The sequence below is a fragment of the Nyctibius grandis genome, chromosome 3 (genome assembly GCF_013368605.1).
Source record: "Nyctibius grandis isolate bNycGra1 chromosome 3, bNycGra1.pri, whole genome shotgun sequence".
Lineage (NCBI taxonomy): Eukaryota > Metazoa > Chordata > Aves > Nyctibiiformes > Nyctibiidae > Nyctibius > Nyctibius grandis.
Window position 1 is genome coordinate 83,492,110 of NC_090660.1, and position 25,808 is coordinate 83,517,917.

Sequence of the window (25,808 nt, forward strand, 5' to 3'; positions counted from 1 at the left end):
CTAATTGCGGAATGATCAAAGAAAATGGGTATTTGATTTTAAAAACTATCGACCTTCTATTTGCAGATGTATGTCTGTGTGTGCTTAGCATGTACCACATACCTACTGACAGAGATAATGTGATAAAATGAAGATTAATATAATTAAAATCCCAGTCCCTCAGTGCTGCTGCTGACTGACTTAATTTCCCTGGTAAGAACCCTAAGTAGATCTTTCAGGAAGCCTACCATGCCAAACATTGTGTCATGCTTAATGCTGTACTTGTCCTTTATGTGGTGCTCCCTTTGATGTTAGTGGAAACTTGACATATGAGAGTGCAGAGGAATCAGGCTGAATTTTTTTTTATAGTAAGATTAAATGGAAGGAAGCCTTCTGAAATGTACAGAAATCTTATTCCTTCCTACAACATAAATGGATGTTTTCTGCTTTATTCTTCACGGATTCTTACCTATATGGATTGGTATATGTGTGTGTTTATGAGAGACTGTTTTGGACAGCACAATCAGCAGATTTAAAAGTGATTGCTGGAAAGTATCTATAATGAGCAAACAAGGAATTCCTAATAAATTTCTAACGTGCGTTTCCATTTGCTGTTCTACATCCCATAGACCACAGCCACTTCTAAATAACTTCTGTGTATGCAGTTTTGCCTTCACATTTCTATCTTGTGGTCGCTAAATTATCTTAAGTAGAGGCATGCAAATGTGAGAGGACACACACTGTGTTAATTGGTAATAAACTTTAAATATTTTCTGCTTATACTCAAAGAGGTCTGAGAAATGCCTTCAATTTTTATAAGCAATTTCCCAGCTGGTTCCTTTTGCTATTAGCAACAGTAACCACATTGTATGAATAGACTTCCCCCCCCCTCCCCCCTCATTAACAAATAAAACTAAATGACACCTATTTTACAATGCTGAATGTAAGTGATGGAGTCATTCTGATCTTGTTATTCTAGATTTACAATGCCCTCACTGACAACAGAATTTAGACCCCTGTGGCTGAATCACAACAGAATAAAATTAAAACCATATTTGAATAAACCGTCTTAATAAGAAAATGGGATAAACTAATATTACATTTACAATGTCATTCTCATACCAAAAATCGCTCAGAGCGAGAGGACACAGAAAAGCCTTCAAAAAGGATCATCTGCAAACCCACTTGTGTACAAGTTGCTTCACGGGGACAGACAGCCCCAGTGCAGCGCAGGGAAAGACGAGTAGATGTGGTGCCTAGGGACGTGGTTTAGCGGTGGACTTGGCAGTGTTAGGTTAATGGTTGGACTTGATGATCTTAAAGGTCCTTTCCAACCAAACCGATTCTATGATTCTGTGATCCTGTGACGAGGAGAGCAGGTACACGACCCGATTCAGCCGTTTGTAAAAGAGCTGTTGATCCCTCGTGCCCTGCGATAAAACACCGGAGCGTTGAGCAATAGAAAAATATCTCAAATAGGTATTGCTCAATTTTATTCTCGCAAGTCCGTTGTCAGGAGTGGCAGTTGAACCGCTCTCACAATAAGTATGTATTTCCTAAATGCTAAGCGAATATAAGCAGAGCTCTACCTGCTGGCTTCTCTGAAAGTGATTAGAAAAAATACACTATCAAGCAATAAGCAACAACGTCCTCATTCTTCCGAAGCGTGACCATAGCTACCCTCGGCTGAGCGCGTCCATCTCCGCCCCAAATCCCCGTTAATCCCTTCCCAGACCCGGCACCTACGGCAAACCCCTCGCGGGGCGGCCGGGTGCAGGCGCGGCCCCCCCGCCGCTCCCCCCGCCGTGACCGCCGTGACTGCCGTGACCACCCGGCCCTTCCCTCCACCCCCAGCAGGGAGCAGCAGGCGACCGCCCTGCCTTGCCCCTGCACACGCACGTACACACACACGCACCTCACACCCGCCTCCCGCACCACACCGCCTCCCTCCGCGCTACCCAGGGCCCGCCGGCACCTCCCCAAGGTCACGGCGCTCCGCAGCGCCCCGCGCAGCGGCCGGGCACCCGCAGGTGCGCAATGCGGGGCAGGGAGGCAGGCGAGGAGGGAGGCAGGGCCGCCGAGGGCTGTCCGCGGCCGCCCCGCGCAGCCCGGTTGCCAGGGGCACTGCTGGCCGGGTCCGCCGCAGCTCCGCAGCCGCCCCGCGCAGCCCGGTTGCCAGGGGCACTGCTGGCCGGGTCCGCCGCAGCTCCGCAGCCGCCCCGCGCAGCCCGGTTGCCAGGGGCACTGCTGGCCCGGTCCACCGCAGCTCCGCAGCCGCGGCGGACCGCGGATTATAAGCGACCGCTCTCTCCGCCCCCAGCGGAGGCTCCCTCCGCCCCCGCCCGCGCTCCCCACCCCTTTCTCCGGCCGCGGAGAAGGGCATGGAGTTGGCGGGAGCCTATAAAAGCCCCTGAGAGCCGGCCGGGGCCACGGCGCTGTGACAGCCTCCGCGGACAGAGCTGGGCCGTGCACCATGTCCCACCACTGGGGATACGGCAGCCACGACGGTGAGTGCCCGGCGGCGTGCGGGGCTCTGGCCGGCACGGCACGGCACGGCACGGTGCGGGACGGGACGGGACGGGACACCAGAGCACACCGCACCGCACCTGCCGGCACGTTCCGGGAGCAGCGCCCGGGACGTGCCCGCTGCGCTTCGCACCGAGCCCTTGCCTTGAGCCGGATGAGCTCGGTGCCGCTTTCTTCTTGTCTCTCCGCCCCCCCCCCGCCACCCCCTTTAACCTGCCACCTGCGCCGGAGCAGCCAGCCGGGCGCGCCGCGCCGTTTGCCTGGAGCATCTCCTGGTTTCCTGCTGTCATTCCTTTACTTGGGTAACGGGGCAAGGCAGAGGGGAGGACGGGCGCTGCGCCAGCAGGACGGGGTGGCCTCTAGAAGGACTCCCCAGTGAAACTCCAGCCTCAGCCGCCAAGGCTCAGGCACTGCCGGGTCCCTGCCTTCGTCCCCAGGAGGGATTTCGCGTCTTCTGTGTTGCCAGCACCGCCAGTCTGCACAGATAGTACATTAGTAAAGGCTGATGCTAGTGTTAAAACATCCTGCTTTCTAGAGTGAGGGTTATCATTTATATCCCCCGAGCTTTGTATCTTTTCCCGCTGAGGTGCTTTACGCTGTCTTGCAGGACCCGCTCACTGGCACGAACACTTCCCCGTCGCCAATGGAGAGCGCCAGTCCCCGATTGCCATTAGCAGCAACTCCGCCAAGTACGACTCCTCTCTGAAGCCTCTCAGCTTCAGTTACGATGCCAGCACGGCTAGAAACATAGTCAACAACGGGCACTCCTTCAACGTGGAGTTTGATGATTCTTCCGACAAGTCAGGTGAGACCTCATCGTCCTATGCAGGGGTGGAGATGGGAGAAACTGCTACTAACACTGCTACTAAAATGTCTACTGAGGCCATAGGGGTTTTAAAGACATCCCACACGGCTCCTTTAGACTAGAAGAAAACTGAGCTCCCATTAAACTGTCTGGGAAGTTTTGAGCTGCTCTGCTCTGAAGTCCAGCAAAGTGAATTTCTTTATTTCTGTTTAAATCAGAAGGACTTGGATAAAGGCTCAGCTGTAAAGAGAAAAAAAAAAAAGATTATTTGACAAGAACAATTTTAGGCATAGCTCATCATAAGCTACCGATGAAATGGTTAAAAGAGGTAAAATACATCATAGAAAGAATTTTGCCTTAGAATAACAAAGGGTTACAGTTAACAACTTGAAGTGGAAATAGTTTGGAAATAGTTTCTTTGGTTATCAAAATATTATTTCATATTTTTGAAGCCAATATGCTCCCAGGTTAGTACAGAAACAGGAATGATTAGAAAATACCTCTTTGTTCTTTTGTAATTTAAATAAGTATTATCCCTGACATTTCTTGACTCTGGACTTTCTAAATAAAGATAATATATCTGACACATTCCTACAAAGTTTGCTAGCGGGCAGTCGTTTCACAGCATCTTACTGTTCACCGTACTGTATGGTGAAATTAAGCACCGATTCCTGCAAACCTTTTAGTAGTCTTTACTGAAAGAAATCCAGTACTGATGGACAGACATAATCCAAGCCGCATCTGCAACAAGATTTTTGTAGGTTGTCTTTAGTTATAGTTTTTCAGCTGGCTGATTTTGCAGTAATCATCACATGCTACAATGAACGTGCCTCTATTTTTGATTTAGACAGCAAAAACAATCCCATTGTAGGTCACTGCCTTCTCTAGACACTGCCTGATTTAACTTGCTTGAGGAAGTGCCCTATTTTTCCTAGCGTTTCGTTGGCAATGTCATTTAGGGAACGATGCTGAAAACAAATTATCCCTGCCTACTAAAAATGTGGGGCTTTTGCAGATAATGTAATATAACGGTATAACAGACATTCAGCATTGCGTTAAGGATTTGACTTTGTATTTTAGTTACAGTCTTTATACTGAACAATATTAAGTGGTCAGCTGTAAGTGTTCACAGTTGTGTAAACACACATAGGTCCATGTATAATCTACACAGAGCATCCACATTAACATTTCTATAGTTTTTTAAAAAAAAAAAAGGAAAAAGGTATTCTGACTTGCTAGTGTTTATTTTTCTGAAGCACTGAGGAGCTAAAGGAGCTGAATGTATTGTTCATTTTAACAGTGTAATAGGGAATAAGGTATGTGATTCAGAGTACAAAAAAAGGGTTATGTTTTCACCAGATATGTGTGAGTCTGTCTCACTGTCACCCTGTTCTCACTGAGCTGAAAAAAAACAGGTTCAGGTCCTCACAGTATAAAGAAACTATTACGTGTTCGCTTTGTGTGTGCATAAGTTTGGAAAGACTGTGAAAATTAGGTTGTATTTGGTAACTTGGGAGGAAAAAATGTCAGGAACATAAAATAACCTAAAGAAATGTCTGTAGGAAGAATGCTTTTTATGAGAAAAGTTGGTGCAGAAGGAGAACATCTGTGACAGGGATCCTCTGACAGATACGTAGTGACACAGCTTTCAGAGTAGGAGGGTAGAAGATGCAAGTAGAAATATTCTCAATCGCTCTATTAGTGAATCAGAATCTGATTATTCTTTAGAAGAGAACTTTAAGCAGATCTCTATGAAGCCAGGTAAGGGTGGACCCTTCCGTATCACACTTCCTGTTGGAAATTACAGCGCATAGAATCTACCTGGCAGCACACTTAATGGCTTCATTTGTATGCAGCTAACTAGGTAACCTACTTTCCTTACACAAAATAGAGCTGTCTGACTTGCCTGTGCTTGATTCACTCCTGTTTCTGAATTTGAGACTAACTATAATGTGTGTACCAAATTCTTGGTTAGACATCATGCAACAGTCACAAGGAGAAACGTATGTGAAATTATGTGATGTGCTGGTGTGTTTTACAGAAGACAATGGAACAAAACCCTGTAAATACTTCCCACAGGCTGCAGTGCGTGCTCCTGTGAGCTGTCCTAGATGCAGTTAATGAATTATCTGTGATAGCAGGTACAAAATGAAGTAACAAGATCATCGTGTGCAATTACTCATGTCTTGAAGATTATTCACAAACATAGAAGTAGATGCATTCATTAAGAATCTTCAGGCTCATAACTAATAAAACTGAAGTAAATTGAACAGCAGTTCTAGGTATTAATGTCTGTCTGACTCCTGCTCTTCAGGGTATGCAAAATGAGTTCTTGCAATAAAAAATACAGGTAGTAATAGTATAGTAAAAATAGGTAAGAAAGCTAAAATACATGTTTGGATAAAACTCTTTGAAAGTAGTTGTTACTTATTTCTTTGATCCAGAAAGTATATAATGTGATATAATGTTGATCACAAGTAACAAAAAGTAGATATCAAAATATTCAAAATTTTGATGTAAAATATTTTTCCCCCAAATAAAAGGTGCTTCCTCCCAAATGTATATTTGTTACATTGTGTGTGCATACAAGAATATGTAGCATAAAGTTGCTGCCCATATCAGTGAAAAACTAAAAATCTAAAAGAAAAAATAGGATTTCTTAAAACGATATCCCATCTATATTCTTTAGCGTAGTAAGGATGTAAAATAAGTTTAACTTTTTAAACAGAAATAATCTATGTGCAATTTATGTGACTAGTGTATCTTCACAGAAGAAAGCATTTTCTTCTCTGCTCTTAGGAGATCTCTTTACTAATAAGTGAAGCTTTATAGACATAACTCTTGATTCAGGTTGTAATTATGTCTATGACCTAGATGTTTTAACAGAGAAATGATGTTAAAATCTTTGTGATAGCTTTAGAACCTGACTTTGTTTTACTTCCTTGTTAATTTTATTAGATATGCTTGGATATTACTAAGCATGCTTAGAAAAACCATTTTCCTAAGCAATTACCCTCAAATCTTCTATTTCAGTTCTTGTAGTACAGCCTTTGAATTTCTTGGGCTAATAGAAACTTCTGAAGGCTCAATCGATTCCCGAAGTGAATCCCCTTCGTATTTCACAGTTGCTAGAAATGGTGTATGGAAAGAAAATTCACAAATCAGCATTGCCCTGTTTATGATTCATTGGGTTTTTTTGTTTGCTGAAATTCCATTATTTTCTCTTAGATAAAAGGATGCATTCTGTCTGTTTCCTTGCAGTCTTTTGGAATGTTTTCTTGACCTTGTATGTAGAAAGCAAACAGTGAACTTCCTCTTCCAGTTGTTACTTCGTTTCTCTTCTCCCTCAGTTCTTGCAGTTGCTTTCTTAGTTCTCACGTCCACTGTCTTTTAATAATGGTGAAAGTTCAAGTATTTGTAGGCATTAATCTTTAAAATTTCTGTAACTTTAAAAGCAAAAATTCATTATGATAAAAGTGTCACTAGGAATAAAACTACAAATTCAGGTTTACCCACCCTTGTATCCTGGGACTTGACCTTCCACATATGAGTGAAGCAAATGGTGCTGATAACCGTTAAATTATAATAATACACCTTATTTTAGGGACTTTATAGCAAAGGAGTGTCTCATTAAAGGTACTTCTTTTATTATATCAAACACTTTATATTATAGTCTGCTGTAAGGACAAGTGTATCATTTCACTGACTTTAAAAGATAGAAGTAAACAGCGACTTCTCAGATCTGTAAAACCACAGGAAGTGACTTGGCTCCAGAAAACCTCCAGAGCCCGAAAGAAGATTTTGTAACATAGTTACAATGTGTTCTTTATGTAAGTTTCCCAGAAAACTGTACGGAATTCACCTAAAACCTGAAGTTCAAATGGCAAATTCTCACAGCAGTGGGCACTGTATCAGTATTTTCTGATCGTGTGTATGATGAGTTTATAAAAGGAAGAAGTCGATCAGCAATTAATTTATTCCATAACAAGAATGTTAAAATATCATATTTTATCTGTAGAACCTGACAGAAATGAATTGCGACTATGGTTTAAGGCTCTAGAGACATTACTAAACGTACTGGTAATTTGTGCTGGTAGACGAGTCTCTTAATTATTTCCTTTTCGTTCATTGCTGCTAAGCTAGAAGTAATATTGAAATCCAAGGCAGTCCCAAGTAGATCTGACACTTTTGCATACATTCAATCGCAGCAGAACTTTAAAATTTTGAGGAGACCTAGGGAAATGAACATACTGTATTGACCTTGGAACTAGCACCCCTTGGGAGACTTTTAGTAGTTGTAATCAAATACATTGCCTAATTATTCCTATAATTGTAAATATTAATAAGGAAGCTTCAACTGTCTTGAATTATGACTCGCTGTAAACAGACCAATTTATTTTGTTATATTTGTTATTCAACAGCCAGTGCATTAGCACTGCTTGGTTGGCAATGAGTTACTCTGAAAGCTGTGCCACTGTTGCTCTTTTCTTATACTTCTGCCTCGGCAGGTAAACTGAGGAAGAAACACGCCGGTCTGCTGTCCTTAAGGCACAACTTTTAATCCAAGTCGCTGCCACTGGGCTATTTTTAGGCTTCCTAGCGCCAAAGATGTAACATTAGCTATGCCAGAATAATATTGCATGTTATCAGTATACAGTCATGGATTGAAGGTCCACAATACAGGATAGCCTAAGCAATGTGCTGACCCTTCTGAACCATAAATCAGGGAACTTATTGCTTATAGTATTCAAACACCTGCCCATGTGTCATGAGTACTTTGGTGCACTGCTTGACTAGAAAGTCAGAGGTCCCAGAGGGTGTGTGATCGTTAAGTCATTTCTCTAGTGAACTGGGATCACCAGAAACTGCAAAGCCTATGTAAGCAGTTGACTTGAGAATAGTTCTAGTGCTTCCAGGAACTGGAAAGGAAGATGAGAGGGCTTCAGATCAGTCCTGCACATTTCAGGCCCTCATAACTTTACAGAGCCTGAAAGTGCCCTTCACTTACATCAACTTTTTTTTTAACATGCAACTTCTGAGCAGAATTTGACATGGATTGTGTGTTTAAGAATCATGGCAACTTCCTTCCCCTCCTCCAAATTCCTCCTCTAGAGGCGCTTTTAGTGCAAAAGCAGGAGAAACCAGTCAGCTGTTATCAGCTAGGGCCACTTGGAAAAGTTTATTTTTAAGATCTAATGAAGCCATGTGCCAGAGTCACCATGACTGCTTTTCCGAGCCAATATATTTGTTCATTTACTTATACGCATGAGGGACTGCTGCGTACTTAGAGGCAATGGTCACACCTTAAGTTTGTTCATCCTTCATTAGATGTCAATGCAGTATGAGCACCATATCCAATGCACAATTTTCAGTACTGTCACAAGTCACTGAGATTAGTATTATAGCTATTACCATGAGAAATTAAAACAATTGTTACTTTCAAGAGAATCTTAATGCTTCCAACTCAGTTTTTACAAAGTTGTTGTCAGCTCATACAGTGTGAAACATGAGGATTGAAGGTAGATCAGGGACTCAGTACAGCACCTTAAGACTCTCAGAGAATCTCCATTTCAGAGACTACATGAGAAATAAACTCCACGGGTCCCAGGGAGTGGGAGGAAAGTTAAGAACCTAAATGACTTTGTATCCTTAAGTAGGTCAGAGTGTCTCTGGCTGCTGCCCAGTCTGGATGAAACAGTTCAACGGAGGTGAATTGGAATCACTGACCCGCTGCTGATACACACGTCTGCAGACCTGCTGGATTTTGGCAGATGTTTCATTCTGTTCTATCTCTGTGGAACATCCTTGTTGCCTTATCAGGCTAACCCTCTAGCAAGGTCAGAGTAGGTTTTTTTTTTTTTCTAGTGAGACACCAATGACGTAGTTTCTCTCTTGGTGAAACACATTACAGATGTTTTCTGCAAGTATGATCCCTGCAGTCAGATGCTTGTGTGCTGTCTTGCTCTCTTGCTTGTCATGATACAGTGTCCTAGGAGGAATGTCTGAAAGAGATAACATAAAGAAGGAAACATCTCACAGAATGTAATGCTCGGTACTCCACATTTCACAGAAGTGATAGCTCACCCTAACTGAACTCTTCAGTCTATCAGATGAGGAAGCCCATCCTTGCATAAGAACACAAGGCTAATCACCAAGCATCCTCTAAGAGCCTTTTTTGTGCCATTAATAGTCCATGGTGCTCAAGATTTTTTTTCTCAAGTAATGCTTCATCTACTTTGTCTCCTCAAGGCCTATTTTCTGACATACAGATGTCTGTATACACAAAAGCTTACAAAACATCAACATTAATGTATATACTATGCATATATTTACATACATGCATACCTACAATGTTATATACGTATGCACATCTACTGGAAGCTGATACAAACGCATGACTTTCTTTATGCCAAAGCAATGTGTGTGCCAGAGGGCTGTCCTCAAAGGTAGATGCTTGAAATGTCCTGCTGGTTTTTGTTTGGTGGAATCTCAATTAGAACTAAACTTCCTAAGTTTGGAGCTCTGGACATCTGTTGTGCTGTAGTGGACCCATTATTTCAGCTACTGGAAGGAGCTTTGCTGTCAGTGATTTCTGTTTGAAGAACATTTTCTCATTCTGCATTTTCTCAGAGTAACAAACTTTAGAGTAGTATTTTTCTTACCACACTAATTTGTATGACAGGAAGTTCATTCTAACTCATGAAACAATCTTACAGTTCAGCCATTTTGCTTATTTCTTTGATAGATTTATTGACCTGATGAGATTTATTAGTCTCCTGCTCTGTATAGTGAGAACATCCCATAGGATGTAACTAAATAACAGTAATTCCACAGTATTCCTGCAAAAATTCAGATGTGGAGGCTGCCACTTCCTGAAAAAAGGTATGAAGTGGTCCACAGTATTTTTTACAAAGCTGTCCTGTTCTATATAGGAAAGGTAACTACCCGGTGACTTGCCTTCAAATAGAACAGTGAAGTTGTGTGGCCTCCGTAAACAGCTGTCCCAGGTGCAGCAAAATGCCCTTTGATTTCCATGTGTTTCCAAATGTCGTAAGAAAGTATAATGGAGACAAATCGAGTTCGCCTTATTTATCCAAGAAATCCCACGGACATAAATGGAACAGTTCGTGTCGTTATTTGACTTTGCAAATTAGCGCTGCTAATACTTATGTTCACCTAATTTAGAAAATGTTTTGAGATCATTTAATAACAGTGCAATGTAATTACTGGATATTACTTGTGTAACTTCCCCAGTAAAGGGCAGAAGGTTGAAAACAGTTACCATTTCTTAATCTAAGCAAAGTAGTTCCAAATTTGTCTCACTGTAACATTTCAAATAACTGTCAAATAGAAAAAAAGTTGCATTTTCAAGCTGTCGCCTCTTGTTACACATCTGTGGAGACCAGGTTACTGACATAGATTGCGTTGAGTAGGATCAACCTGCAAGAAAAGAATGTGTTTTCCAGGTTGGCTAGTGCCGTCTTCACCTTGCATCTGAAGCTGTGCTATATAACAAAAGGGAGCATAGCGACATATATATTTCCAGGATAGTGTACACTAATACTGATTTCAAAAGGGAGGGAGCTGATGATGAGATGCTCAAATACAGATCAGAATTTCCCCATCCCTCAAAAAAAAAAAGGGGATGGAAAGGTTGGACTTCTATCGTCCATGTGGCCTGAACCTGATGTTCATGTCACATGGCACAGGGATGTTCCTGGTGTGGATGCTGCTCTGATTCTTGAACTTTTGTTTTGCAAAAGCTGGTAGCATTTATTAATGGTTTTAAAAGCTTATGCTGGGAAAAAAAGCTCTAACATTTCTACTTTGCCTTTTAAGTTTAATTTTAAATTTTACTTCTTTGGAAAGGCTGAGAAGAATTAAAAAAATAGCTGCTTAATGTAGGCTAGAACAAGGAGGGCTGTTCTGTAATTAAGCCTGATGAATTTGTATTCATTTACACTAATCTAATTATTACTTTCTTTGAATGCTCTGCTGTGAGTCAAAATAAGCTAGTGCTGGATTTGAGAACCACAGAATGAGAAAAGTAAGCAAAAACTGCAAAGATATTTTTCTGCATCTTTTGAGTTTTACAAGACTATAGCAGACTCTGTAGAGAAATAACACTGCAGATGGATTCAAGAAAATTGCATGGTTCTGCTTTTCAGCATGCTTTCCATTGATCAATAGTGGCAGATTAACCTGTGCTGTGCTAGTGCTTTATGAAGTTGAGGAATGGTGGAACCTTGGTCTGTTTGTACCTGCAAAGAGCAGCAAGACCATTAGCCAAAGGAACTGAAACATTGCAACTCCATGGCATCATTTTTAAATGAAACATGATATTGTGTGGATTAAACGATTTTGCATCTGTAAAGACGTAGCACCCAGTTACTTCATTTTCAAAAGGAACTAATGCACATTCACAGTCACCGTTCTGAAAAAAAAGTATTCTGATTTGTAGTCTTGTGCTTGAAATAGTTATGCTTCTTGGCAACTAGCACATGCAGAAACATAAAAGTAGAATAAGATATGTTCCTGTTTAATTACTTTAAGTAGCCATTCTTCTTTGTATCACGTATCTTGGCAATAGGTAGGGCAAGTCTTGGTCTGCTGGCTACAGTGTTGGAAATTACAAAGACTGCAGTGGAACATATATTTACATTTTTCAAATAGAAATACATGTTGGGAGACTTCTAAGTATGTTTACCAAAGAAGGAGCCCCAGGCAAATGCTGAATTTGTCCACTGAACCCAAATTTTGCATGTGTAAGGCATACCAGTGGAAACTAATGTGTTTTTTATGTATCTTACATTTAATTTTAATGTATTCCAGTTTTTTAGTCAAATCCTTCTCACCCCATTGCCAAGTATCCATGGCTGTTGTTGTCCATGCTTGCATATAATCAGAATTATTCAAACCTGAACAGACAGTGACCTTTTCCTATCTGCATTTCATGTATATTTTCACACATGCACGTGTTGTGATAGTGTCTAGACTAATTGCAGACTGAGAGGAAAGCATCTTTACTCCACAGAACCATTTTGTTTGCTGCACATACACAGAGAACATTTACCTGTAATATCTGATGTCAACACTCTTCTGTCACTTTATTGTATATATATATTTATGTATATATATAGAGAAATTGATCTCTAAGATCTATAACACTTCAAATTACATTTAAAAATATTTTTTCTTTTTAAATATTAACATCTTAAAGACTTAATTTTGGATTTGAGGCACTTAGCAAAAAAAAAAACCACCCGAACAAAACCACAAACCAGTGTGAAACCTTGCTCTAATAACTTAGGCAAATAGCTCTGTTTAACAGAACTATTTGTTATTGTTCTGTGCTTTATGCTGCACTGGAGGAGACATTGTCTGTGCCTTGAGCATTTTGCAGTAATAGGGCTTGATCCTGCATATCATAATGGTGATTGGTCACACCTTAAGTACAAGGTTAAAACTAACTGGCAGAATAAGGGAGCTCGGGGGAACCCACTCCTGTATAATTGAAAGTGTGGCTGGGCACTCTACTTACAGCAGTCACAGAGCGGGAGTAATGTCAGATAGTGGAGCACGTAAGTAAACACCTCATTTCCAGTCCATATTTAAAAAAAAGTCTGCCTCTGCAGGCATTGCTGTTCTCGCCACCATTTTTTAAACCTCATTCTTGAGGAGTAAAGGATGGGAAGCACAAGAGATTTGAATCCACATCTCTGCAATGCCTTGCACTCTGCCTGGCACTTTACCTTGCTGCAACCCATGGCTAACAGGTGTTTAGGTTTAATTTGGAACCAAAAGCATTTTACTCAGTCCAGTCCACCACAGGATTTGCAGGATTAAGGCCTACATGGATAAAGTGTCTAAAAAGAAGGGACAGAGTACATTAGTAAGTGAAAGATGATTTGGGCTTCAAGTGTACTTTCATAAAATAACTATATAGGCCTCTTACAAAGGCTATTCTGGGCCTTTTTTTATTTATTTGGTGACAGAAAAGTTACATCCTTAGCTCTCTCCTCATCACCTGTAATATTAGCATGCCTGTTAAATTGCTGATGATACACTCACTGTAAAGTCACTTATGGTTTTATACATTTGTTACTGATTTTGGCGTATTGCAGCAATATACCATTGAGGATGATCTGGAGTAGCATGGCAGCATGCAGAGCAATGAACTGCAATTCACTTGGAAGACTTGAGATGGACATTCTGGTCTGAAGTGCAACGGTTATGGGAGATGCTAATGGAGGCCCTTTGCTTTGCAGTGCTGCAAGGAGGAGCGCTGGATGGAGTCTACAGGCTGGCACAGTTTCACATTCACTGGGGATCCTGTGAGGGCCAGGGGTCTGAGCACACTGTGGATGGTGTGAAGTATGATGCAGAGGTAGGACATGCTTTACCTTCTCCAGTCTTTTGTGCACAATGAGTATTTTTTTAATGTTCCACCACAGTAGCAGCTTTTCTACAAATCTTCATAGGGCAAGAGATTGTGCAGGTTACCAAGAGAAGATCTAAGTACTCCAGGATATATAGCATTAAAATACTCCGTCAAAATCCTGCAGGCTGCATGCAGGCAAAACTCATGCTGAAGATAACAGGAGTTTCACCAGACTAAAAGCAGAATGATACAGCCACAGTTTGCATTTAAAACTCATCTGGGAATGAGTGAGAAGCAAAATAAAATGCATGACAGAAATCTCTTTGCGTAAATGAAAATTGAAAGTAGATGAATGATTCAACAAATTCTTAACTGTGCACAAAAATTTTTAAATCTCAGCAGTAAAACACCATCTGCTCTTAACGTTTAATAAATTACTTCCCTGCATTCTCATTTGTAAAATATTGTGGATGGAATATCATCTTCATAGTGCTTCTTGTTTTCTTGCTCCTAGCTCCATATTGTTCACTGGAATGTAAAATATGGTAAATTTGCTGAAGCTGTGAAGCATCCTGATGGTTTGGCTGTGGTAGGCATCTTCATGAAGGTTAGTTAAACTTTTTCTTTTGTATTATTTGGATGAGACCAGTATGTTCGTTGTGTTGCTGGGGGACCTAAGAGCCTAAAATATAGAATAAGGCAGCATTATGCTATACTGCATAAATCCATAGCAAACTAGGTGATGCTCCAAATTCTTGGCTTTCTCTACATTTAAAAATTGTACACCAGACATGGAGTCTGACTGACATCCATCACTGTGGCAACCCTATAGCAGCATACTTGCCTTCATCGTGACAGTGACGCTGCCATAACTCTTATCAGTGAAAGGTGATGTGCGTAACTGACAAAGTTATGTGTGTATGAATCTGCAGTAGGACCAGCCTAAATAACACCTATTTTCCTGTCACTGTTAAATGTCCAGAGCATTTTGTCTTAGTTGAATTGTCTTCACAGCTAGTTGGAGAAGGTGGCTGTGCCTCAGCAGTGTGCACTGTGTCCTGCCTCACTGTATTTTATTAGGAGGGTGACTTCTATAAAAAAAAAACCATCTCAGGTCCAAAAATATATCCACTCACTGTAAATGAAAATAACTTCATTCTGTCCAGTGTCCTTGGCTGACCCATTTGTGCTGTCAACTGGCATGATTTTATGGAGACAGTTCCAGTCACTTTTGCTGTAATACTCTTGTTATGTAATGAAATGGTACTGGGAAAATGTACTATAAAATATTTCCTGATAATTGTAACAGAAAAGTAAAGGTATCATGAGAGTGCATTGCTATTTTCTTTTCATATGGTTTGTGTTACAGGTAGGAAATGCCAAGCCTGAAATACAGAAAGTTGTGGATGCTCTGAACTCCATTCAAACCAAGGTAATACTTGCTGTCTGTGTTGACTGACACCAATCATAACTGTGCTATGTTGTCTTCATCAGAAAGTAGATTTTTTACTTCTTTCCAGTCTTCTGCATGTATGAAAGTAAAACAAACCTTTCTGCCATCAGCATTGATACTACTGTAATCCTAAATGCAAAAGAGATTTGAATGAAGTTGTGGTAGAGGGCAGGGAATCCTAGAAACGGTGATCATTTTGTATCTCTGTGACTACATTTCTCTGTCTTTTAACTGTATTTAAACCTATAGCATAGCATTCATCTTCCTGATCTAAACTACTCTTCTAGGTGCCCTTTCTAGTCAGTGGTGACAGATGCAAAAGGCACTTCCCCTCATTTCTGCATCTGTGGGATGAATTTCCTTCCTTCAAGAGGGCATGCTTCTCTTGGCTATTTCTAGAGAGGGTCCAGATAAGAAGTCTGAGGATATATAACTTTCAGGAAAAAAAGCCTTTCTGTATTTTAAATATTGTGTGAAGCATCGTGTGTGATCTCAGTGAGCTGAGTAACGAGAAACTAAAAGTACTTACTGAGTAATTAGGTACCTTCATAGTGGGTAAAGGCCTGTGCCAATGAGAAATGTGGACAGGAAAGGTAAAGAATGAGACTACGCTGCCATCTTTGTCATCAGGCTCCCTTTGAGGTAAATGGATGTTGTCATTTACTGCAACGGACTCTCCAACAGGTCTCCCAGGTTCTATATTTCCAGTACAATCAGTGTACGTGGCATCTGAAATCTCATTGCTCCTTCAAGTAAGGTCAAATCATGTCTCTAGGAGTAAGGAACATAAATTCAGCATTTGAAATGAGAAACAATGTCTTGAAAGTCTTATAAAAAAATATATTGCTGAAAGTCTTTAATCCCAAATGTACTGTAGGAGGCACTCAACACTTCATGCCAAACTCCATTTCTGCCTTTCTCCGAACATGGAGCTTCCCGTAGGAGACTTTACTGCTGCAAGCCCAGCATGTGTATGTGATCTCTCCCCTGACCTTAGCCCATCTACTTTCTTTATTTAGGGAAAGCAAGCTTCCTTCACAAACTTTGACCCCACTGGACTGCTTCCTGCATGCAGAGATTATTGGACATACCCTGGCTCACTGACCACTCCTCCACTGCTTGAATGTGTGATCTGGCATGTTCTGAAGGAGCCCATCACTGTCAGCCCCGAGCAGGTAGGTCTGCAATGGATGGTGCTGGTAGATGTGTGCTGGAGTCGTATTGATTGCTTCAGTTCAGCCCTCCTGGTGATCTTTGAAGTGGCAGTTTATGTTACTGCAGAGCTATGTAGGGTATTAGCTAGCATCACATGTCAAAATATATATCTGAAGTGGTTATCCTCTTTTGGCAGGACTCTGCTTCTATGTGTGGAAGTAGAGTTTGCTGTAAAATGTAAGGCTGTCTTCCATTTGAACACAGTCCAGGGAAAATTTTGGGAGTTTTAAAAATTTAATCAGGCTTTCCAGATACATGGTTAGAGCTACCATGTGGTAAAAATCTGGGAAATCTGGAGCATGCATGAAAGGACCATTTGCACATGCAGAGTTAGTCTAGCATGTATTGTGAGCATCAGCAGGTTTGCTACACATACAGAAATCACCTATATGGGTATACTTGTTCTGAAAATACTGGGTTCACCAAGCATTTAAAGGGCATGTATTCTGCATCTGCAGTCTCACACCGTAGATCTGTAGTTGGTTTGTTGGTCTTCCAGCATTTCCAGAACACAGAGCTCATTTTACAAGTTCTGTTCAGCACAGAACAGACTGGGAAATCCCACGCAGAATTGTGACAATCCTAACAAAACGGCATTGTTTGGAAGAGAGAAAACTTGCAGATCCAGAAGTCTACTACTTGAAGAAAATCCTTTATTCTGTTGAGCAGCTTGAGGAGGATAGAATCCTTCTAGTAGGAAGGAGCTCATACCAATTAAATCACTCCTGGCCCTATCTTTCTGCACCGTCCATTAATGAAATTACATAGAGGCAAGATTCCATCCTCAGGTTTGCATCTGTGTGCTTGGGAGATATAAATAGAATCTAGAGCCTATAAATATAAACTAGGCCTGAAGGGCTTTAGTTCATCCTTCAAAGTCTTAAATCCCTTTTATCAATGGCAGACATGCTAACAATATACACATAATTCTAGGGGTTTTGTTCAGCTGATGTGAAAAAAAGTGCAACTAAGCTGTTGTGGGACTTAACGTAATAAAAGATAGAATAAACGACAAGAAAGAACTATTGGAAATAATAATTATAGCAATTATTACCATTAATAAACTGCAAGGGAGCATTAAAGTTGACACCGTTTATTTGTTCTAAACTACTGGTATTGCTATTGATAATCCAAGGTTTGCAAATACAGTTTTATTATAGGGCAGGATCACATTCACCAAAATAGAGTTGTTTTGCCTACTACGCCTACTTTAACCACCTACAAGTGGTAAAAGACACCACTTGTTTTTCCCAAACACCGCCCTCCATATTACTGTCGACATTTTGAAGATGGATTTGAGATCAAAACAGTGTGTGTGGCAGCTTGCCTTTTCATTTCGATGCTGGTCAAAATAAGAAACCATAAAGCAGAGTATTGACACTGGGTTTGAGTTTAATTGGTTTTCCAAAGATAGATAGAAGCTGGCTATTACAGCAGGGTGTAGTGAGCCCGTTATCATTTGCTGTAGTGACACAGCAGTTCCTGGCAGAGGTTGAGCTCCAAACTTTGCTCTGGTTGGTCCTGAAGGTAAAGTCCTCTTCTGGGCTGGTCACTTCCTCCAGCCTGGGAACCTTCCTCCTTGAAAGGAGGGAAAGCCTGGCCTGCAGCCTGACTCGTACAAAATCCTATATCCCACCTACATATTTCTGTCAGCAGTTCCAGCTGTCTATGTGAGATCACATTTGGGGCGGGTTATTTATTTTGACACAGACTTTTTCTTAGTTTTGGAGATGCCCGCTTAGACATCAAGGTATTTTTATTATATCAGACTGTGCAAACACTGATTTTACTTTAGGAACAAGCACTAAAACCTTACAGTATGCTCCTATTGATGTGGGACAGTTTTCCCTCTCACTGTATTTGAAAATCAAGATATCTTGAATGAATTTGGCTGCTTTAATTTGACCCAAGGGTAAGGTCAATTTTGTTTTTTAATATCAACTGGACACAAATAATCAAGCTTTCAAAAGAGCCAAACCAGTACTACTTGCAAAGGATCCTGAAAGAGTTTCAATTCAGATCTGGATCGAAGGCAAACAGCTCTTTGTGCACTGAGTTCAGAAAATGTGTGCCTGTGTCCTTGTTTTCTGTGTTTTCTTGGTTCTTCTTGCTGGATATTTTGTGGGCAGGAGAGCCTGTGTCAGGGGCAGGAAATGGTGTGGATGAAATGCAGAAACACATGGGTGGTGACACCATCTCTAGACCATTAGTGCTGCTGAAACTGAGTTGTACCTGTGGCTCAGGCCCAAGATGTGTAATTCAAATAGTCCTGCTGAAACAAGAGTATGCATTTGAGGATGTTTGTGCCTCCTTCCACAGATGTGCAAGCTCCGTGGCCTTTGCTTCAGCGCTGAGAACGAGCCCGTGTGCCATATGGTGGACAACTGGCGCCCATGTCAGCCTTTGAAGAGCCGAGAAGTCAGAGCTTCCTTCCAGTAAACTCAGCATTGAGTGTGTTAGAAATTGCTGTGTTTGTGAGGAGCCCCTTATGCTAAGCACAAATCAAACCTTTGCCATGTGTGCCCTGGCAACATCTTGTCTCCCAGATCCATTCTTTCTTTCTCTCTGCATCTAAAATGCCAGCTAATGAAATGTGAAAGGCTTTTGGCCAAATAGGAAAGGGTTCTTAAGGTGTGGGGTTGGGGGGAGGCATGGGGGCGGGGGGTGGCTGTGTGCATTTTGGTGACTATTGCTGCGACTGACACTTTGGTATAACGAACAGTATGTTGGCTACTTGGGAGAGGATAGGGTGATAGCAAAATAAGCCATTTTAAGAAACCTCATTCACAGGTGTGATAGTACACATAACTATAACTTGAAGCTTTGTGAAAAGCACAGGAATACAGAATCTAGATATGATTTAGGAAAAGAAGTATTTTGAGAAAGTAAAGCAAAATGAATATTGAGAATTAGACTTCTTAGACTTTAAGAAACTGACACGTAAATATTTTTGAGACTGTTTTACATTTTTACCCATGCTATCAACAGCCTTGATTATGTCTTAATGGTAGTGTTGGATTTTTTTAATTAAAAATGTCCTAAATTAAGTATTATCTTTAAAAGTTATTACTATAGAAAAAATACAAAATATCTTTTCATTGAAATAATATATGCTCTAATTTAAAAAGGAGAACAATATTGTATTTTAGATAACTTCTCTAATAAATCTGTACTTATAGTTTTGCTTCCATGCTGTTTTTTTAATTCAGGAAAGGAGTCACTAATCTGTTTGCATCATTGCAAATTAAACATAATTACTAAATGTATAGTATATTGGGAATTGGTCTGAGTGACACTGAAGATGAATGCAAAACCTATATGGATATGTTAGGAAATTTTCTCTAAGTAGCTATCTGATAGACAGCAGAAGGAATTGTTAGTTTTGAGCAATCACTGCAAATTATCGTCAAAGTTGACTGCGTAATAAAAGATCCCCTCACAAGAATTGTGAACAAAATCATATTGAAGAATGCCAGTTGCTTAAACATTGCCCTTATGTGACAGCCCAAAAGCAAGGTGCCTCACCTTTATGTAGAACATCTATTCAATCTGTTTCTCCAGCTAGACCTAATCTTTCAAGGCGTGTCCCCAGCATTTGGTTTTTAGCCTCACAGTATCGTATCATATAAATTATTTCAACAGAAGAGTTTTTTCAACAGAAATATTGCTGAGCAGACAATAGCTTCCAATAACTTCCATTGCTGGATCCTTACTAGCTGGTTTCTTGTGTTTTCATGAACACGTATGCAATAGTAACCTAAATATAAATCTGTTCTAAATACACAGGATCAAAACAATGGCGTAAGAGGCTACCCCCCTTCTCAGTCTCCTGACTGTTGTGAGAAAAGCCACCTTCAGATCTCTCATCTCATTGGATTCTGGTCCTAGTTTTTAAGGCAATTTATTATGAGCTTCCTACCCCATCAGGGATCACTTTGTAAGATACTAGTCGGCCAGGCTAAGTTCTGAAACTCCTGGGATCTTGAAATGTGTGAGATGGGAATGAAGCCTCAGACTGCATACAAACATCTTTAGAAAACTCTGTCAAATCTCCTCCTTGAAAAGCTTTCCCATTTAAAACACAAACCCCCACAGCCAAAAAAAAAAAAGCCAAACCCCAAAACCAGAACAGAAAAATGAAGTGTTCCTTTACTACAGGTCATTTGTTCTAAGTTCAGCTTTTCTGAATGGAGCTAAGAAGGTACTTGTCTCTTCCTACAACAACTATACTGACTAATTCAGATTCTTCACGTTGAGTGGTTTGAATACTTTTCTGACTCTAAGTGTCACCCACAGGCCTGAGTGCTACACGTGTCCTCTAAACAATGCAAGGGAGGTTGCACCTATAAAATTAGAATTATAGATCCAATACATTGTGGCTTAAAGCTGCTGAAGCAAGCCAAGAGGGAACACCTTACAAAATCGCAGGATGGCTGAGGTTGTGCTGACACTACTGCTCAAGCAGGGCCACCTAGAGCAGGTTGTCCAGGACCATGCCCCGATGGCATTTGAGTATCATCTCCAAAGATGGACACTTACAGGCTTATGATCCACTTATTTCAGCAGGTAGCATCCTTTTGCTGGAGCTGAAGCAAAGTGCTTGTTAGCAGTCACAAACACTGAACTCTTTCCTGGAATTGCGCATGCATACCAGAACTTGCTCTCAAAGGTGGCAACCCTACTTTTTGCATAATGAATATACGTTATGGCACTCCTAAAACTGGAAAACAAAATGTGAGAGCCCCAGATTTTCAAATTTTAAACTTATATCTTGACAACTATGATACCCTGGCTACTAGGTAATAAGACTTTCTGAGAAGTGGTAATCTCATTGGTACCTGTACAGCTTAAATAGTATCCAGGCTGGTATGTGACAGAGAATGCAAACTTCTACCTAATGGCAAGGCTAAAAAAGTAGAAACACCTGTGAAGTTCTAACCACTGCTGCAATGAAAAGTTCCATATCTCATACTCCATTGCACTTCAAGGTTGCTCCATAAATAATAAGTAACAGCAAAGACAACCAGCATCAGCCATATATTTATCATCTTGTTTGCACGAGCCTGTTTACCTGGAATATTGCCAGTGCCATATGTTTGCCTTTGCTGAATATGAAGTAATTTTGTATTCAGCCAGACAATGAAAGCTGGTAAGTCATATACATGGTGTACAGTAAGAGCCTGCTGTATGTCTTACCTGTATGGTCTACCAGGGAACACTGTTCTTAATTCATCTTTTTTTTTTTTTTTTTTTCTTTCTTTTTAATCACAGAATCACAGAATGTTAGGGATTGGAAGGGACCTCGAAAGATCATCTAGTCCAATCCCCCTGCTGGAGCAGGATTACCTAGATCATATCACACAGGAACGCGTCCAGGCGGGTTTTGAATGTCTCCAGAGAAGGAGACTCCACAACCTCTCTGGGCAGCCTGTTCCAGTGTTCGGTCACCCTCACCGTAAAGAAGTTTCTCCTCATATTTATGTGGAACCTCCTGTGTTCCAACTTGCACCCATTGCCCCTTGTCCTGTCAAGGGATGTCACCGAGAAGAGCCTGGCTCCATCCTCATGACACTTGCCCTTTCCATATTTATAAACATTAATGAGGTCACCCCTCAGTCTCCTCTTCTCTAAGCTAAAGAGACCCAGCTCCCTCAGCCTCTCCTCATAAGGGAGATGTTCCACTCCCTTAATCATCTTCGTGGCTCTGCGCTGGACTCTCTCGAGCAGTTCCCTGTCCTTCTTGAACTGAGGGGCCCAGAACTGGACACAATACTCCAGATGCGGCCTCACCAGGGCAGAGTAGAGGGGGAGGAGAACCTCTCTTGACCTGCTAACCACACCCCTTCTAATACACCCCAGGATGCCATTGGCCTTCCTGGCCACAAGGGCACATTGCTGGCTCATGGTCATCCTGCTGTCCACTAGGACCCCCAGGTCCCTTTCTCCTACGCTGGTCTCCAACAGGTCTGTCCCCAACTTGTACTGGTACATGGGGTTGTTCTTGCCCAGATGCAGGACTCTACACTTGCCCTTGTTATATTTCATTAAATTTCTCCCCGCCCAACTCTCCAGCCTGACTAGGTCTCTCTGAATGGCAGCACAGCCTTCCGGTGTGTCAGCCACTCCTCCCAGTTTTGTGTCATCAGCGAACTTGCTGACAGTGCACTCTATTCCTTCATCCAAGTCATTAATGAATATATTGAATAGTACTGGTCCCAGTACCGACCCTTGAGGGACTCCGCTAGACACAGGCCTCCAACTGGACTCTGTCCCATTGACCACCACTCTCTGGCTTCTTTCCTTCAGCCAGTTCACAATCCACCTCACTATCCGATCATCCAGACCACACTTCCTCAGTTTAGCTGCGAGGATGCTGTGGGAGACCGTGTCAAACGCTTTACTGAAATCGAGATAGACCACATCCACAGCTTTACCATCATCTATCCACCGGGTTATGTCCTCATCAAAGGCTATCAAGTTGGTTAAGCATGACTTCCCCTTGGTGAAGCCATGTTGAGTGCCCCTAATGATCCCCCTATCCTTCATGTGCCTAGAGACAGCACCAAGGGCAAGTTGTTCCATTACCTTTCTGGGGATGGAGGTGAGGCTGACAGGTCTATAGTTACCTGGGTCCTCCTTCTTGCCCTTTTTGAAAGTGAGCAACTTTTTTTTTTAAGTGAGCAAACTTAGAGAAGGACCCCTTCAAAATCCTTACTAAAACCTCTCTCCAGCTTAAAATCGTACATGGGCTTATCACAAATTCACACATTGCATTCAGACTCTTGTGAAATGGGTAGCCTTTTCAAGGAAGACGTATATATTAATGCCAACCCAGAAATGAAGAAAACAGTTTCCCTGGTGTTCATGATCCATTTCCTGAATGGTGAGCTCATTTAAGATTAAGGTGAATAGAACCATTCAGTTCTTCTTCATGACCTCTATTCTCCTTCACTATTTTCTCATATGAAGAGGTTATAATTAGGTCTTGCAATTGTTCCACAGCAGACTTAAAACAACACTCATTCTAACATCACACTCAGACTTGTTTCAACTAGAAAACTGTTTATGAATAATGAAAAAAAGATACCACTTTCATCATGGAACAGAAGATGATCCACTGCAGGTAATTGTGTTACTGTCAAGTAGGCAGCTCTGATTAAAGGGAAATTTATTTAGAAGAAAAAAAAGAAAAAAGAAGACTAGCATGTTAATTTGAAGTCATCATAAGATACTCAGCCAGCACTTTGATGGGGGAGAGAAGCACGTTCATTTGCAAAATGTTCATTTTGCACAGTTTGTGATCTTGTCTAGCACTTGTCTGTCAGTTCCATGTGTTAGAACATTTTATGATTTCTCCACTGCTATTTCTAAGGGTTGGTTGTGTCCTAGATTGACATGGGCAGGTAGACTGTGATTAGAGATGTTCCCTGGGAGATTAGATAATAATGCCCTGCATGGAGTCAGCAATATTTATAGAAGTCCATATAGTTTATAAAAGAGTATCACTCACTAAATGACAGATTTAGGATTTTCTAACTCTTCAAAGAAAAGCCCTGCAAGCAACAGCTGTGTCAAATCTAATTTCGTAGAAACAAGCAGTGATGAAAGTACAGGCAGTGGCTTTATTGAAAAATTCCCACGGACATCATAACATCAGCCACTTCCTCTTCCAAACCACAGCATCTCATACAGTCACATAGCACCTGGTGACTGTTGCTTACACTAAGTGTTTGAGATATTTTAAGTCTATTTGGCAACTGGACACGCCACTGCTGTCCCCCTTCCTCTTTCAGTATGATGGTAAAGGGCTGTGCTGCCTCGCTGCCATCAATGGTTCACTCAGGCTGTGAGACTCCCCAGCCACCAACCTCCTAAATGTATGAGTGCAACAGGCACATGTTAGAAGCCATTGTGGCTCCATACCAAACAGTGAGAGGTATGATGACAAAACTTCTCAGGAATCCCTGACTAATTTTAGACCACAAGCCTTGCTATTTTTTTTTATCCAAGCCACAAACCAAAGCCATTTCGGATACATCCCCATAGCAGTGTGGATGATACTGCAGTGATTCCCCAAGCTCTCATGTTCATCCAACATCGGGCTCTTCAGGATGCTCACTTTAGTTCAGAGCTCAAAGCAATGTAGCTATGTTGACTGAGGTGATGGACTCAGATTCTCAGCAGGGCTCGGTGCTGACGTGGTGTAGCTGTGTTGCTCCTAACCCCAGAATAGAGTCAGTTTTGTCCAGTGAGGATGTCAATGCATATTAAACTGCAGCATATTAAATAAAAAGACATCATCAGGACATTTTGAAAAAGGCAATATATAAGCCCTGTTTTTATAATCTTTTGTGGTATGAAACATCGTACATATGTATGACAAGAGGTGGTCACTGCTCTTTTGAGTTCACACCCTGAAACAGAGAAGAAATGCATTGAGACAATGTGCAACAAACAAGTGATTAGAACAGACAGGTGGATGTTAACTACATATTTTTCTTGAGGGGTAGGTTTTAATGAGTCTTGTAACATCACTCAGTATTCAATGAGCTAGAAAATTTGCTGCAAAGTATTAGAACAGAATAGTCTATTTCAGTTGGAAGGGACCTACGACAATCATCTAGTCCAACTGCCTGACCAATTCAGGGCTGACCAAGTTAAAGCATGTTATTAAGGCCATTGACTGAAAGCCTCTTAAACACGGACAGGCTTGGGGCATCAACCACCTCTCTAGGAAGCCTGTTGCAGTGTTTGACCAACCTCTCGGTAAAGAAATGCTTCCTAATGTCCAGTCTAAACCTCCCCTGGCGCAGCTTTCAACCATTCCCACACGTCCTGTCACTGGATACCAGGGAGAAGAGACCAGCACCTCCCAGGTCAAAAAGTTCATCTTGCTCCAATAACGTGGGAGGACTCCACCTGCAGGGTTCATCAGTGTAAAAAGAGAAACCCATGACCAGTAAGGATCTTCTTTGCTGATCATGTGCCATATATAGAGGAAAAAGCAGGCAAGTGTAAGGACTCATGGGACCTTCTCTCCCACTCTGCTCCACATCTGGGCCTACTCCAGTTCACCTAAGCAGGGAAGGACAGTGGAAGCAGAGTGTCCTTTCCAAAAGAAAAGAAGGAATGATAGCCCATAATCCTGTTTTTGCAAAACTGTGTAGCAGCAGAATATTTTTTTTTAGTTACTCAAAGGTCAGGGAAGAACTTCCTCTTTCATCTACCTAAATTCCTCTTCAACCAACTGACTTGAACTTGATACAAGAAGAAGAACATGAGACTATTTAATAGGATGATTCTCACATCAGGTGATGCAGTATATTGTAATTTGGATGCTGCATCTCTTCACTGCTTTATTGATTGTATTTCTTCCAAAAGTCACTATAAACAGTCTAATTACATTATTCTCAAATGACAGTCTTAAATAATATATTCCTTGAATCAAA

General features: G+C 41.4%; 1 protein-coding gene across 1 annotated transcript; it reads left to right on the top strand.

The window, feature by feature from the left end:
- The first annotated feature begins 2,166 nt into the window (after positions 1–2,166).
- Positions 2,167–19,537, top strand: LOC137660785 (carbonic anhydrase 2). Its single transcript, XM_068395803.1, has 7 exons — positions 2,167–2,486; positions 3,113–3,310; positions 13,579–13,697; positions 14,206–14,298; positions 15,061–15,123; positions 16,164–16,319; positions 18,679–19,537. Exons 1-7 carry the CDS (start codon positions 2,453–2,455, stop codon positions 18,796–18,798), a joined length of 783 nt encoding a protein of 260 aa, XP_068251904.1. The 5' UTR covers positions 2,167–2,452; the 3' UTR covers positions 18,799–19,537.
- Positions 19,538–25,808: the final 6,271 nt, after the last annotated feature.

Bases quoted from the DNA above. Each gene is read 5' to 3' on its own strand.
- LOC137660785 (XM_068395803.1), top strand. From the start codon at position 2,453: ATGTCCCACCACTGGGGATACGGCAGCCACGACG. The intron at 2,487-3,112 runs GTGAGTGCCCGG...GCTGTCTTGCAG, and splicing joins GGGATACGGCAGCCACGACG to GACCCGCTCACTGGCACGAA. The intron at 3,311-13,578 runs GTGAGACCTCAT...TTTGCTTTGCAG, and splicing joins TGATTCTTCCGACAAGTCAG to TGCTGCAAGGAGGAGCGCTG.